At 43.1% G+C, this 14,315-nt stretch overlaps 1 protein-coding gene across 2 annotated transcripts in view; it reads left to right on the forward strand.

Annotated features, from left to right (window-relative positions):
• Positions 1-1,905: 1,905 nt before the first annotated feature.
• GRK6 (G protein-coupled receptor kinase 6) overlaps positions 1,906-14,315 on the forward strand; it is a 34,363-nt gene continuing 21,953 nt past the window's right edge. Inside the window, exons 1-2 of one of the 2 annotated variants that reach the window (XM_060240147.1) lie at positions 1,906-2,100; positions 9,314-9,409. In XM_060240147.1, coding sequence (XP_060096130.1) covers positions 2,049-2,100; positions 9,314-9,409 — 148 coding nt within the window. In that variant the 5' untranslated portion in view covers positions 1,906-2,048. The remainder of the gene's footprint in view (positions 2,101-9,313; positions 9,410-14,315) is intronic. The other variant, XM_060240148.1, reaches the window with a different exon arrangement.

Genomic DNA, 14,315 nt, shown 5'->3' on the forward strand with positions numbered 1-14,315 from the left:
ATGCAATTCCATAGGGTCTGTAAGGCAGAGAAGTTCCACAGACATTTGGTTAAGGACAGCAAGAGTTACCATCGATGTTCCCTTTAAGCTGCAGAGTCTTGTGAGCAAAAATTCTACTTTGTGAGCTACTGGCATGAAAGTTGTGAGCTGCTGCATAAATTAGTTTGCTCTGGGGTCATCTTTCCTGAGCTAAGACAAAAATGTGTAAGCTGGAGGCTAAAAATCAGTGAGCTAGTTCATGCTAACTCAGCTTAGAAGGATCACTGGTTACCATCTTGGCTGGCACCCTTCTTCGCTCTCTGTATGTGCTTTGCCTCTTCCCCCTGCCTGCAAAGCAGGGATTATCACCATCTGATTTTAAAATGTTTTAATTTATTGTTTTATTTTGTATGTTTTAATGGACTCTGTACATGGCCCAGAGCCCTGCAGTAGCAGAAATTGGGTGATTCCAAAATTTTAGAGATGACGACAGTTTTGTGAATGCCAAGAGGGTGGGACCCTTCCTGACATAAGGTGGGGGCCACAACTGAGAATGCCTATGTCCAGGCAGTTGGTTGATTTTGCCCGTTTGCAGGGTGACGCTAGCAGACAGCCTGGGAGTCTAAGCAGGCCAGCCTCTCTCAATCAAAATGACTATCAACACAGCACAGAAATCTAAGTCCTCTGTTGCTCAAGGCCCACTGAAATACAGCCCAGACATAGGTTTACAATGGCAAAAATAGGCCAAGAGGGGAAATGGAAAGCAATGAGTAAGCAATTAAAGGCAGGGTCATGTGGCAGGGGTGGGGAAGATTTATATCCCACCCTCCCCACCAAAGCAGGCTCAAGCAGCTCATAATTTCATAATCCTATGAAAAAGGATGCAGCAGCTGATCCACTGAAAGACACAGACAGTTCCAAGATCTGCAAGACGCTCAATTCGACCCTGTTAAGATGGAAATTTGTTGTTGTTAACCATTCAGTCCTGTCCAACAACACTTGGCAATTCTATGGGCCAGCTCTCTTCAAATTTTCCGATCTTGTACTGTACCTAATAGTTATAATACAGGCTGTGGAAGAAAAGTTTTTACAACTTTCTCTGAGAGACTGTCAGATTCAGGCATCATTTCTAATTTTTCACTGAATTTTAAATTCAACTAAACCTGGATATGGAAAATATCTCCTTTGTTTAACCCAGACTTGTAAGCAATAGAGCAATTAACAGACAACTTTTATTACCTCTTATTGGTTTCCCACACAAATGCTATCCAGGCCAAATGTTCTTTCAATTTGTTAATTTCACTATTTTGCTCTTGTATTCTAACTTTGTAACCACTTTGCATTCTTAACCACTGTCCACCACCTATATGAAGTTCTGCTCACTGTGCCCATTCCATTGTCTGATTAAGTATGCATGCATACCAAACCTTACATTCTGAATAAAACTTTGTTGGTTTTAAAGGTGCTACTGGACTCCTACTTTGTTCTATTGCTTCAGACCAACAAGGCTGCCCAACACCCTTAGCCCAGCTCTGCCGTTCCCCACAACCCCCCAAAACCCGTCTCTACACCAGTCACGTGTGCCAACCTTGTTCCATGCCCTCCAAAACTGCCACTCACATCTCCGATCATCACCAACTAACAACTTCTAGTCCAATCGTGTCCTAGCACAAAGGTGGAGCGCAAAGGGTTGGGATGCCGCGGTCGAACCTAGCCAATCCATTATCAACAGAGACCTGATTGGTAGGAGCTCTCTAGGCGTTCCTTTCCCCAATCAGCTGGCGTAAGGGCTGCTCTGTATTCACTACCGGCTCCTTCCCACCCTCTTTCCCTTGCGATAGCCAATGAGAAAATAAGAGCCAGAAGGAGGTGGGGGAGCTTCACAGGCCAATGGGCGGCCGAGAGGGAGGTGCGCGCGTGGGGATTGGCGGAGGAGCGCAGGCAGCGGAGGTGACTGAGGCACTGGAGCTCGCCAGGCGGAGGTGGGCTGAAGGGAGCGCGGTTAGAGGAGGTGCAGGAGACGGTGGCAGCAGTCGAAAAGGCAGCGGAGCGGCGCCCCGGGTGGGCTCATGGAGCTCGAGAATATCGTGGCCAACACGGTGCTGCTCAAGGCGCGCGAGGGTGAGGGCATGCCCCGTGCACTGGAGGAACTAGGCCGGGCTGTGAGAGGAGGGCAGGACACCGGCCAAGCCTGTGCCATTCAGCACTGTCCGGCTAAGGTCCCGCATGGCCCGGCACAGCAGCGTATCCCTTTGCAGTACATTGCAAGGCGCTGTGAGGAGGTAGAAAAGCAGCTACGGTGGTGCTCTGTCCTCTGTAACTCAGCAGGGGTGCTTGGCTGTGTGGTCTCGCGAATGAGAGACAAAGATCTCCTCCTGGAGCTTCAGTTGTCAAGCCATTCCAGGGAGAAGGGACGGTTGTGACTTGGCCCACAAGCTGCCCGGGCTGGTTTCCTGGAGTATGGCAGGCGTAAAAAGGCTAGCAAGCTGGTGTGTGTGAAAGGCCTCGTTAAGAAGCTGTCCATAAAGAGGTTGAAGCCTGCCTGTGAACACCTGACAGATATAAACAAAAGGGGGTGGGGGGAGGTTTGTGACTGAACTGTGCTTGTGGCAATTGTGTTACTATTTCTTGAACATTTATCTTAGTCGTTCTTGGCCTCTAGTATGGATTTTGGAATCTGTGGAAGGAGGTTTTAAAACAAGCAGAAGTTTTAACTGAGACATAGGGATGTAACCTTATTTCTCCAGACTAAGAGGAGCTGAAAACTTGCAATAAGATTGGGAATTTTTCCTCTTCAAAGGATTTTATGTAGCAACGTGAGAGGGGTTCTGGTTCAATGCTAGAGCATCAGCTTTGCATGCAAGAGGTCTCAGGTTCAGTCCCTGGCATTTTCATTTTAAGGAGCACAAGTAGCAGGTGTTTACCCAAAGCTTGCCAGAGTAGACCACTAAGCTAAGTAAACCAGCAGACTGATAAGATACCTTCGCGTGAGATCATACTTTGTACATCAGACTGTGTAACTATTGTAGGTGGAGCATCTGGAGTGAATTATATTGTATGGATTTTCCTGTAAGAACAACATTTGTTTGCTGTCTATGGCATTGGCCTGTTACTGAGACCAGTTTAAAGAGTTTATGGAACTGGCTTTGACATAAGACCTCTGTGCATGATTTTGTACTTGACTGCTGCATTAAAGCTAGGTGTTGAAAGGTTTTGCAACACTTTTCCTATCCTTTATCTGACAAGGCTCTGGATTGAATGGTGTGTGAAAGGGCACAGTCTGGCATTGAGTTATCAGTTTTGCATGTGCACGAATTCTTATATTTTAATGGGATTACTAGTGAAATGAAATGAGAGCCTCTTTTATTACTTCTTTATCTGCAGAGTGAAGAGAATGAATGAGGGATAAAACAGTGCCTCTAACTGTTGAATGGTACTGTTTTGCAGAAGTACCATCATAGAGTAGAGGTGTGAATCATCTGTGCTGTTTCCTGTTACTGTCTATTTCATTTGGTCTTACTTTTAAGTGCTTAAGAAGAGCTGCTGAGCTGGGAAAGTTGACAGCCTTCTATCAGATAACTATCACAAAAAGGGCTTTCATCTGTTCTTGCAATTTCAAGCCTACCTATCTCATAAAGGCACTATGTAACCTTTGAAATGTACCAGCCCTTTGCATTGGGATAGGGTTTCATAAATCTGTGTGTGTGTGGGGGGGGTTATCCCAATTATTTGCCAACCCCCTCCCAAAGTCTAAATAAGCAATGCGTATCAAAGATTTTGCAACCCTTTTCCCATCCTCCTCCTTCTGACAAAGCTCTGAATTGAGTGGTGTGTAAAAGGACACGGTCTGGCATTATCAGTTTTGCATGTGCATGAATTCTTACATTTTAGTTAAATCTCTAGTGAAATGTGTATGTTCTTATTTTGCTTAATTTATTGTCCTTTTGAGAGTCATGAAAAAGGCAAAGGGGCTATAGAATGCTAAAGCTCCCCCCCCACACACACACCCAATTTCCTGACTCATAGAAGTCTTGGCTCCTTCCAGATATTTCACCAGCAGCTTTCATGTGTCAGTGAAATCTGGGATCCTCAAGATGCTGAATTCTGTGGCTACTCCCAAACTGCATGCAGCAAAAAAGCCAAGCAGACTCAGCCTTGGCTTGGATTTACTTCTGCTAGGGCAGTGACTTTGCATTAAAGGATGTGTGCAAAGTATTATTTCCTTTCTAGACTATTGCTGGTTGGAAAGAAGATGCCATTTGGGTTCTGTTTGTATGGTTGTGAGTTTGTAGCATATTTTGAAGTAAGGGGATGCTGTGTGGCTGTGTTTTGAATTGGTTGCTTTGAGTGGCCTGGCATGACGGTATAAGAATATATGTTGCTTGCCATCCTTGTTTACTTAACCTCACAGTCCATCCTCCTAAAAGCCTTTCCCTATTTTTTTCCATTTAAATACATGACTTATATGTGGAATGAGAACAACTTTCCAAACTTAAGTGTTTTTTAATTTAGAAACTGTTATGACATTGCCTGAGAATGGAAGTGATAATTTAGTGCTAACCAAAGGAGAGTTTTTAAGGGCACACTGACTCTGGTAAGATACTTGTGTTTCTTTCATCCAGAGAAACGGGTATTTCTTGATCATTCAGTATGTTCCTGGGTAGACAGAATCTGTACTACCAGTTAGGATTTCCTTTTTTTTTCTTGTTAAACACCTTGTGGTGGAGTTGCCACAACTACACATTGAAGAACTTGATTCACAAAACTGAATGTTGTTATTAAATACAAAACAAAAATAATCCTGACCGAAGTAATTTAGTTTAGGATTGCACTGAGAGTGAGTTAACTGGAATGAAAGGGGGGGGAAGGGAAGGAGTTGATTTTATGATGGGCCCCATAGTGTTTGGTAGGCAGTGTGGGCAGTTCAGATTATTTCAGGCTATCAGTTTGGAATGGAAGGGACTCTTAATCATAGGTCAACAGGTTTCTTGATGGGAAATAGAAGTTATCTTTGATAAACAGGGCTGTCACAGAGAAGTAAGGGCTTTGGTTAAATTATCTGAAATGGTGGCCTAGGAGTTCCCTGTTATAAATTATTTACCTTTTTAAGGAAGAGCAGGCAACCAGTGCTTTAGGTCAGAGAGGCTTTCTGGCAGTAATTCAGAATTCCTCTTACTCATAACTGTTGAGATGGAATTGAGTGCAATTTAAATGCTGTCTAATAAATATTCTTCAGTAGAATTGTCAACATGCTTGGGGACTACTGGAAACTTACCGGTATATATTGCACTTGAGCTCAGTCATCTTGGAAATACTGGCTTTAACTTTTTAAAGTTTTTACCACTTTTCTGAGAGCCAGTGTGGTATGGTAGTTAAGAGTATTGGACTACTAGCTAGGAGATCTGTGTTCAAATCCCCACTGGTGCCACGGAAGCTCACTGGGTGAATTTGGGCCAGTTACACTTTTTCAGTCTAACCTACCTCACAGGATTGTTGTGAAGATAAAATGGAAAAAAGAGCAGTATAAGTGGCTTCTGTTTCCTGCTGGGGAGACCACTGGGGTACAAATAAACTAAATAAATATAAAATGTGATGGTCATGAACTTCAGGACTCAAACAATTCTATACAGATCTTACTGTTTCAGATATCATTTTTAAAATCAGAGTTTTAGTTCAGAGGCACCTTTAAGATCAACAAAGTTTTATTCAAGGTGTGGGCTTTTGTGTGTATTGTACACTTCCTCAGACAATCCTAACACTTAGTTTTAAAAATGTAATCGAGCGCATTATAACTCTTGATGAGCTCAACTTGCTTGAAATTTTAACTGAGGAGAAACCTTCTAACGCTTCTCCACCTGCCAGGAATTATTTTCTCGATACAAATATTTTGGGATAGCAGCAGTGAAACCTCAATTTAGTAAGAGAATTCAGTATCTCATTGAGTTAAAGTAGGCATGTTATAATAATATACCATTTACAGATCATACTGCTGCATTGTCTAAGACTGCATAACTGTTACATTGACAACCCCAAAATCGCTAAAAGAGATTATTTTCTATCACAAAATAATGATTTTGTGATAAAAATCCTGGTCACTTATCATTAATGACTTGTATCTCATTTGTTGGATCACAGTGATTGGTGCCTGCCTTGCTAAATGTAAGAGATGAGGGGATCCAATGTGTCATGCACTGATTTTGTGAAAACTCCAGTGACATTGGCTGCCAGTTTATTTTTGAGTTCAAGATGGTGGTTGTGACCTTCTGTAGGCCTCCATGATTTGGGACTTGCATATCTAAAGGACTCTTTCTCCCTGTATGTCCCGATGTACCAACTATGGTCTTTAGCTTCCCACCCAGCATCTGGGTGTTATCTCACTAAAGGTAGCTCACCTGGCATCACCTAGGGTCTGCAGTTGCGCCCACTTCATGGAACAGTCTTCCTGAGTAAGTGAGGTAGGGGGTGCTGTCCTTGCAAACTTTCAGGAGGCTCTGTAAAACTGCTTTATTCACCAGAACTTTTAATGGAGTGTAAGTTGCTGCCATTTTACTAGGTTGGAGTGTACTGAAGTTTTATCGTTACTTGGTTGTTTTTAATTATGTATTGTGAGGCATGTTGAACCATGGAGAAAAGCAGAGTATAAATAATAGAGGAAGTCTTTATGTCCACTTGCCACTGAAATCTGCTTCTTCCATGCATCTTTTATGCACTGTATTGCAGTTGGGTTTAAGTATCTGCACAGACTGGGTGAAACTCTTGAGCTCATCATATGCTTTCAAGATGGCCTCCCAAAGCCACTCAAATGTGACAGATTTTCCATACAGAAAGCATGTTCATGTAGGAACAAATATGTATGCGTATCATGCATGTAATAGAAAGCTGTGTTTTACGTTGAAATAGGTGTGCACCCTTGGTGCACAGATTTTACCTGTAGTTGCCATGCTGTTTCTTACATGAGATTTTTATCTAGGTTGGAAATCTGGTACACTTGAAGCAGCTCTAAATGCTGAAAAAGTTGCCCAGTCCTTCTCTACACAGGGTTTCCTGTTTGTATGATTCCAGGTAACAAAATAGCACTTCATGCCACAGACTGCTACTTCTCCAGGTACTTTTAGCATGGGCCTACAAATTTGTTTGAACAAATTTTGTAATTTATTTCAGTTAAGCAATTTATATATGTTTGTTACTTTATAAAATTCTGTTTCTGCTAGTTGAAGATGATGTTGAACTCTGAGAAAGTCACTTGTTTGAATATTTGACTAAGATTCCCTTCAGGCTTAAAATACCTGGTGAAATCTCAGGTGCCAGATTTAAGGAAGCTTTAAGCTACCCTTATAGAAGGATGTGGTTAGCTTTGACTTGGTGGAGGGAAAAGCAAGAGAGCATCTTATCTTCTTTCCTTCTTAAGTACTTCTGCTTAGTGGCCATATTCAGCAGAGATATGATAGCATGGCATGATTGAGCTGCCTTTCTTCTTCATCCTCCCCCTTTATTGGATTTCCCTTAGGTGAGGAGAAACTGAATCACTGGCTTTGATAAGTGGCCAGTTTGTAAGATGCATCACTGAAACCTCTTTAAACTGTACGCCTGTCTTCTCTTTCACCAATTGCTTCCTCCCTTTTAAAGCTTCAGTTTTAGGGCAATAAGTAAGCATTGTGCAGCTCAGTACTCAGTGCCTTGATTCACTTCCTTCCTATGTTTGTACAGTCAATTGCTTGGCATAAGTATTGGCTGGTTTTAGGCAATGCTGCTATAAGAAAAAAGTAAGAATTCATATATTATGCCTTTGTATTCTGTTTGCTTCTCCCCTCTCTGTTCACCCATCCATGGTCAAGGTGCCAATGCAAAATCAGTAACATGTCTAGATGCTGCTTTGCTTCAGCCTTGTCATTTGCCTAGCCTCAGTTCTCTTACTTCCAGTGTAATAATTTTAGCCAAATAGTAGCTTCTCTGAAGCTTGAACCCCTTATTTTCTTTGGGTACTGTCCATTTTTCATTGTAAACACTAGGACATTTGTATCATTATGGTGTGCAGATAACTGGTTTTCATTCCAGAACCTTTGAAACACTAACTGCCACACTATTCTTGTTCACTCAATGAAAACAATCCTAAAGTGAAGGTTCCTCATACGGTGCAATACCTAGAAGGTCGAATAAATGATGTCCTTGTGTGTGCTGTGCATCTGGTTATTTTCTCCTGTCCCCCTCCTGATTTGCATGTAAAGGGCTTCCGTTGGCCACAGGAAATCTGCCTGGCAGGGTATATTTTAAACACATTGATTGTTTACTAAGGCTGTTTCTTTAAAAATATGTGTTAACATCTGTTTTAATTAGCAATTTTTTTTCTCCTGTCCATGAATAAGTATGTGACTGGAAAGCCTGGCTATTAGCTTTGGATGTGGAAAGCCCAAATTCAGATCACTTCTCAGTCATGAAACTCAGTAGGTGGTCTTACGTGTGTCTCAATCTGTCAGTCAAATCTCTTTGCTGAGAGGATAATATGAGATACACACTAACCACCTTAATCCCTGTGGGAAGAAAATTTAAATTTTAAAAAAGGAGCCATTTGGGAGACTTTATTTGGAGCAGTAAAGTGTCCTGTGTACGTAATCTGGGTGGGAAGGAAGTGACTGCTCTGGAAGTTCATTTTCATGTGTTCTAACATCATTTGAGGAGTAGGTGGTGCATGTAGAACTGGCAGTATTGTTAATCTTTTTTTCCATGAATAAAAGTGCTTGAGGGCAGGCCAGAAGGACTGGACAATTAACTCTAACATCTCTTATGAGCATTATGCTGCTTAGCTCTGCTTTTCAGATTGCTGGTTAACTCTCATTCCATTCCTTGAAGGGGAGAAGTAGAGCAAAATCTTGATGTAGTGTCTCAGATTCAATTGACTAACACAGCTATCCTTTGAATTTGTTTCAGAATCAAGTAGGTGCTTAGGCACAGCTGTCTATCAAGGATGAGTTTATTCTTGTAGAGGTGGTTCCCTTTCTTAGCATACAAAGACTTGGCATTGAACCACTAGACAGCAATGTGTGCTGTAATGGTGATATACAAGAGAATCTTGAGATCATGTTTCAGTGCATTGTGTATTCAGCCTAGTGAAGGTTAGTTACAGGGAAACACTGTGTGATCTGAAACAAGCACTTTGCCAATCTGATATTTTGTTCCTTTGTCTGTGATTGGAAGTGGTCTTCTGAGATGCCTGTGTGGGTGGCACCAGAGGACAGCATGATGCAGATAAGAGTCTTCTTAAGGTATGAACTTTGATCAGCTCCTGTTCTTGGTATATTCACTGTATATATTGTTTTTTGTTCTGTATCTCATTCAGGTGGAGGAGGGAACCGAAAGGGCAAAAGCAAGAAATGGCGCCAAATGTTGCAGTTTCCACACATCAGCCAGTGTGAAGATCTTCGGCATACATTGGGTGAGGATCACATCTGTAATTGGTTCATCTAGGTCATTATTATCTACTTGGACTGGCAGTGGCTCTCCAGGATCTCAGGTAAAGGTTTTCCATTGCCTGCTACTAGGTCCTTTTATCTGAAATGCGGATAATTGAACCTGGGACCTTCTGCATTCAAAGAAGATGCTCTGTCACTGACTCTCCTGTTCTTCCAGATGTGATACTGGCAGGGCAGGAGTGAAAATGAAGAGACTTTAGTTACTTGACAGAAGCTCTTGTTTATTCCTCTCTTGTTATCTTGAGAGTTGTAATTCTCAAGCATCTTCAGCATAGAAGTAAAAAATGTTTTGCTTCATGCTGTGTTGCTTGACCATGGTTCTTTCTGTGGCAGCCTTGTGAGGGGCCATAGCTCAGTCGTGGGTTCAGCCTTGAATAGCAGAGCTAGAAAGGCTTTTGCCTGAAAGGGCAATTGGAGAGTACAGAATTGGGATAGATGGACCAATCTATCAATGCATTTTTATCCTGCTTTTCTGTCAAGGAGCTCAGGGAGTTCTACATGATTGTCCCTTTCCCATTTTTATCTTCACAGCAACTCTGCAAAATAAGTTCAGTTAAAAGATTGTGACTTGCTCAGGCAAGGAGGCTAGATGGCCATCTGACAACTATGCTGATCTGTGAACTTAGCGAAACTATAGGATCTTAGCGTACAGCTGTGTAAATTAAAAAACTGCTAAGAAACACTATACATTTTGAACAAGACTGTGTAATGTAAAGGTCAGCGGTGTTCTGACAAAGCTTGCACATAGAACTTCAAATAGCATGTAGCAAAAAAACATTAACAGAAGACAGTTCAAAAGCAGTCTTTCCAATCACAAAGGAGTGACAGTATTCCAGTATTTAGTTCATGGAACTGAAAGAAGCCTTTCCAAAGACGTCTGTTCTAGATATCAAGACATTTCATCTGTCTTTCTTCAGTTTGGAGGCTTATTTATCACTGGAACTAGAAATATATACATAGATGTCATATTAAATCATTATAAAATAGTCCAGGGGTGGCCAACAGTAGCTCTCCAGATGTTTTTTGCCTACAACTCCCATCAGCCCCAGCCAGCATGGCCAATGGCTGGGGCTGACGGGAGTTGTAGGCAAAAAAACATTTGGAGAGCTACCGTTGGCCACCCCTGCAATAGTCAAAAAATAATCAAACAGTTGTCAAAACATCATAGACAGAACACTCACCCCAATCTTTACAATACATTCACAGGAGACCAACAAGGTTCAGAACATGTCTGTAAGATTTCCAAGTTCTCAAAACTCTAGAGCCATGTGTCATGATCCTGGGCCTAGCAAGGCCTGCAGGCCCCAGGGAAGCCTGCTTAGGAGTACTGGGAAGAGCCTACATTTCCCAGGATCCCCTCTATCCCTCTGATTGGGTGGCAAGGGTTTTGGAGGGAAACTGGCCCAGAGAGGGGTAGGGCCTGGAAAGAGATGATAAAAGGGCTAAGCCCAGGAAGGGGGTGTTCTTTTCCTAGGAGGCAGAGCTGAGGAGGAGCTGCTGCCAGGAAGAGACCCTTGCCCTTAGAGGAAGGATGAGTAGATTAGGTCTGACTGAGATAGTAGGGACAATAAGTTCAGATGCGTTAGGGCATTTGCTTATTTTTCCCTTTACTCCTTCTACTGTTTTATGCACCTTGTTTGTTATATTGCACTGACCTTTTAAATAAACCTTTTTTGTTGTTGTTGTTCACTCTGCCTGGTCCTCACGCCTATTACTTGGCCTAAGCTAAGGAAGACCTGGAAGGGCTTGGGAGGGTACTCTGGGCCTTCTCAAGGGAGACCATTAACCCAGAGTGGTAGCAGCAATTGGTAAGACGCCCTCTGAGTCGTGACACCATGTTGCAACATTTAAAAGACCAACAGGTAGGCTTCCCAACCCTCCCACCCTGGCGGGGGACCCCAGGATTTCCACCCTCTTCCCCTGCTCCCCAAAAAAACGGAAGCATGGGGAAGGGGGGGGGAACGGCGCCAGGGAACATGGTGAGCCGCCACATCCCGGAGCGGGCGAGGCCGCCGCGCCGCTGCCGCCCCCTCCCCGCCCACCGCAGCTGCTCCTCCGAGATGAGCCCAGGCTGAGCCCATCTTGGAGGAGCAGCCAAGAGGCGGCAGCAGTGCAGGGGAGGGCGAGGCAGGCCAGGAGCATGGCGAGCTGTGAATCCGGGCCCTTCTAGGACCCGGACTTGTGGCTCGCCACGCCCCCGGCCCGCCTCCACCCCCCCTCCGATTCCACCCCAGAGGCAGAGTGGGCGAGGCCGCCGCGCCGCTGCCGCCTCTTCTCCGCTCGCCATGGCTGCTCCTTCGAGATGGGCTCAGCCTGAGCCCATCTCAGAGGAGCAGCCACGGCGAGCGGAGAAGAGGCGGCAGCGGCCTCGCCCGCTCCGAGACGGGGCGGCTCGCCGTTCCCCCCCTCCCCCCTAGCTCCACCCCAGTGTCTCCTGGCTCCACCCCCAAAGTCTCCTGGCTCCACCCCCAAAGTCCCCAGATATTTCTGGGGTTGGACTTGGGAACCCTACCAACAGATGAGCTTAATTAAGCCAACAGAAGCATAGTTAAGGGGCCCCTAACTATACATGTCCATACATACAAAAAACACCAAACAAGCAGTTTATAAAAATACAGGGTAATCAACTGCCCTATTCAATCCGAAAGGTTCAAATGTTTTTAAATCATAGATGAACCTTGATTCTCTCTGTAAAAGACATCTCTGTATATCCAGTCTCTGAAATGGTTTATTTCTTTGTGCAAAAATCACACAAAATTTTAAATTCTCTATACTATGTCCTGTAGATCTGAAGTGTTCTCCCATAAGGACATTCTCAACCAGTCTAGAAAGTCTAGATTTATGCTCATGCACCCAGGCCTTAATTGGTCTTGTAGTAGATCCCACATATTTTTTTTCTGGCAAACACAAATTGCTAAATAAATTACATTGGAAGTTTTACAACTTGCAAAAAAAATTGTCCTGCAGTCCTAAAGAGCTCATTAATTAAAAATATGCTCTACCCTCAATCATATGCTTGCATGCCTGGCATCTTTTATACTGATGGAACCCTATTGGCATATTATTAGTTTCTGTGAACTTAGCCAGTTCATTAAAAGAAGGACAGGAAGGGTTGCATCAGTGCTTAGTTCTTGTGGCCCTTTCTTATATGCCCAGGGAAATGCTGATTGCCACTTTGGGGTCAGGCAGCAATTTTTCTTTAGGCCAGTTTTGCCAGGGACCTGGAGGTTGGTGGGTTTTTGTTTTTGTTTTTGTTTTACATCTTGGCTTGAGCAAGGTTCCCTGGATGTGTTTGTGGGGAAGGTATTTGTGAATTTCCTGCATTGTGCAAGGGGTTGAACTAGATGACCCTGGAGGTCCTTTCCAATTCTGTGATTCTATGATTCTGAGGAACTTTGTGGCAAAATGGAGATTTAATCTGGTCTCCCAGAGTCTAGCCTAGCACTCTTTACTACAACACCAAACTGGCAGTTTCATATGTTCAGTTATGGCCCGTGCACGCGCCATTACAAAGCTTCCATAATCTTCTTTGAAATAGATGGTGTGCTGTTCGCTAGACTTTCTTGAAAAAGATTTTGTGTGCTCACCTGTGGATATCAGTGCTTTTGCTTCCAGCTGTTCTGAGATCTAAGCAAGCTCCTTTTTGTCTTTCTACTAGCTTGATGGGAATCATCAAAAGCATTTTTCCCTGATCCCAGAGCCTTTTGAAATGCATCAGCATTTGGAAAAAAGGACTGCTTGCTCTGAAGAGATAGAGCACCTTCTCCTAGAAGTTGACCAATTTACTTTTTCCCACACCTGTTAAATGAATCAGGTTTCATCTTCTGTTAATAGTTTTAAAAGAAGCTTGGGATGAGATGAGAGAGACAACTAAACAGCAAAACAAAACAGCTCTTGTGTTTTAGGCTGAGCTTGATTCCTGCATTCTGGCACTCACTGCTGATTGCCATTTTAGGGGCTGAGATCTCTTTTGCAGTCAGAGTGCCAGTCCAAGGATATATCCCAAGATGAAAGATGTTGAGTTTATCTCTAAGATTCCTTTTTAAGTTCAAGCTGATTCTTTTGACAGTACAAGGAATTTTTGGGGTGATGAGCAGCATACACAGCGAACCTTAGGTGCAGCAAATGTGGTCAGAGCAGCTTGTTACTGAATATATAGCTCAAGGTATCTTGTTACTGGTAATACATGCTTATCCAGGCCATTAGAAAGGACATTCTATACTGCTTTGGTGTGTGGCAAAGTATGAGCTTCCTCACAAGATGGCAAAGGTGATTCTTCTAACCTAGATCATGCTGTTTGATGCTGCTGCTGTTAATATTTAAAAGGAGGTCTTTTAACTTGAATTCCACTCTCTATAGAGTGAGTCAGAGTTAGCTATTCTTTCTGAGACTCAGATTTATTCAGATTATTATTTTCTTCAGGAAAATGTTTTTTCCAGTTCTATAGATTCATCTATAAAGAGCTTTGTAAGCTGGTAGGGAAAAGTAATCCTTTTGGGTTCTGCAGGAGGGAAACTGAGATATAAGTTTAAGTTTAATTTGATTTATACCCCACCCTCCCCGCCAAGGTGGGCTCAGGGCATCTGAGCATCTGTCTTTTTAAATTATAAATAGAGCTGAAATTCTCAGTTCTAACTAGCTCAGTTAACTAGGCTATAGTATGAAAAGGTTGCTGAGCTGAGTGAGAGAAGTTCATCACATAAAAACTTGATGGTTTGCTGTACCGCCTAATTAGTCATGCTGACTTCTGCATTATGATATGGAAGACTGACGTTCTGAATACTGATTTTTAGATCCCAGCCCAGCCTCTTTATGTGACCTTTCAGAAAACAGCTCATTGTTCTGTTCAGCTTCTCCTCTGCTCCTCTG

The sequence above is a fragment of the Heteronotia binoei genome, chromosome 5 (genome assembly GCF_032191835.1).
Source record: "Heteronotia binoei isolate CCM8104 ecotype False Entrance Well chromosome 5, APGP_CSIRO_Hbin_v1, whole genome shotgun sequence".
Taxonomy (NCBI): domain Eukaryota; kingdom Metazoa; phylum Chordata; class Lepidosauria; order Squamata; family Gekkonidae; genus Heteronotia; species Heteronotia binoei.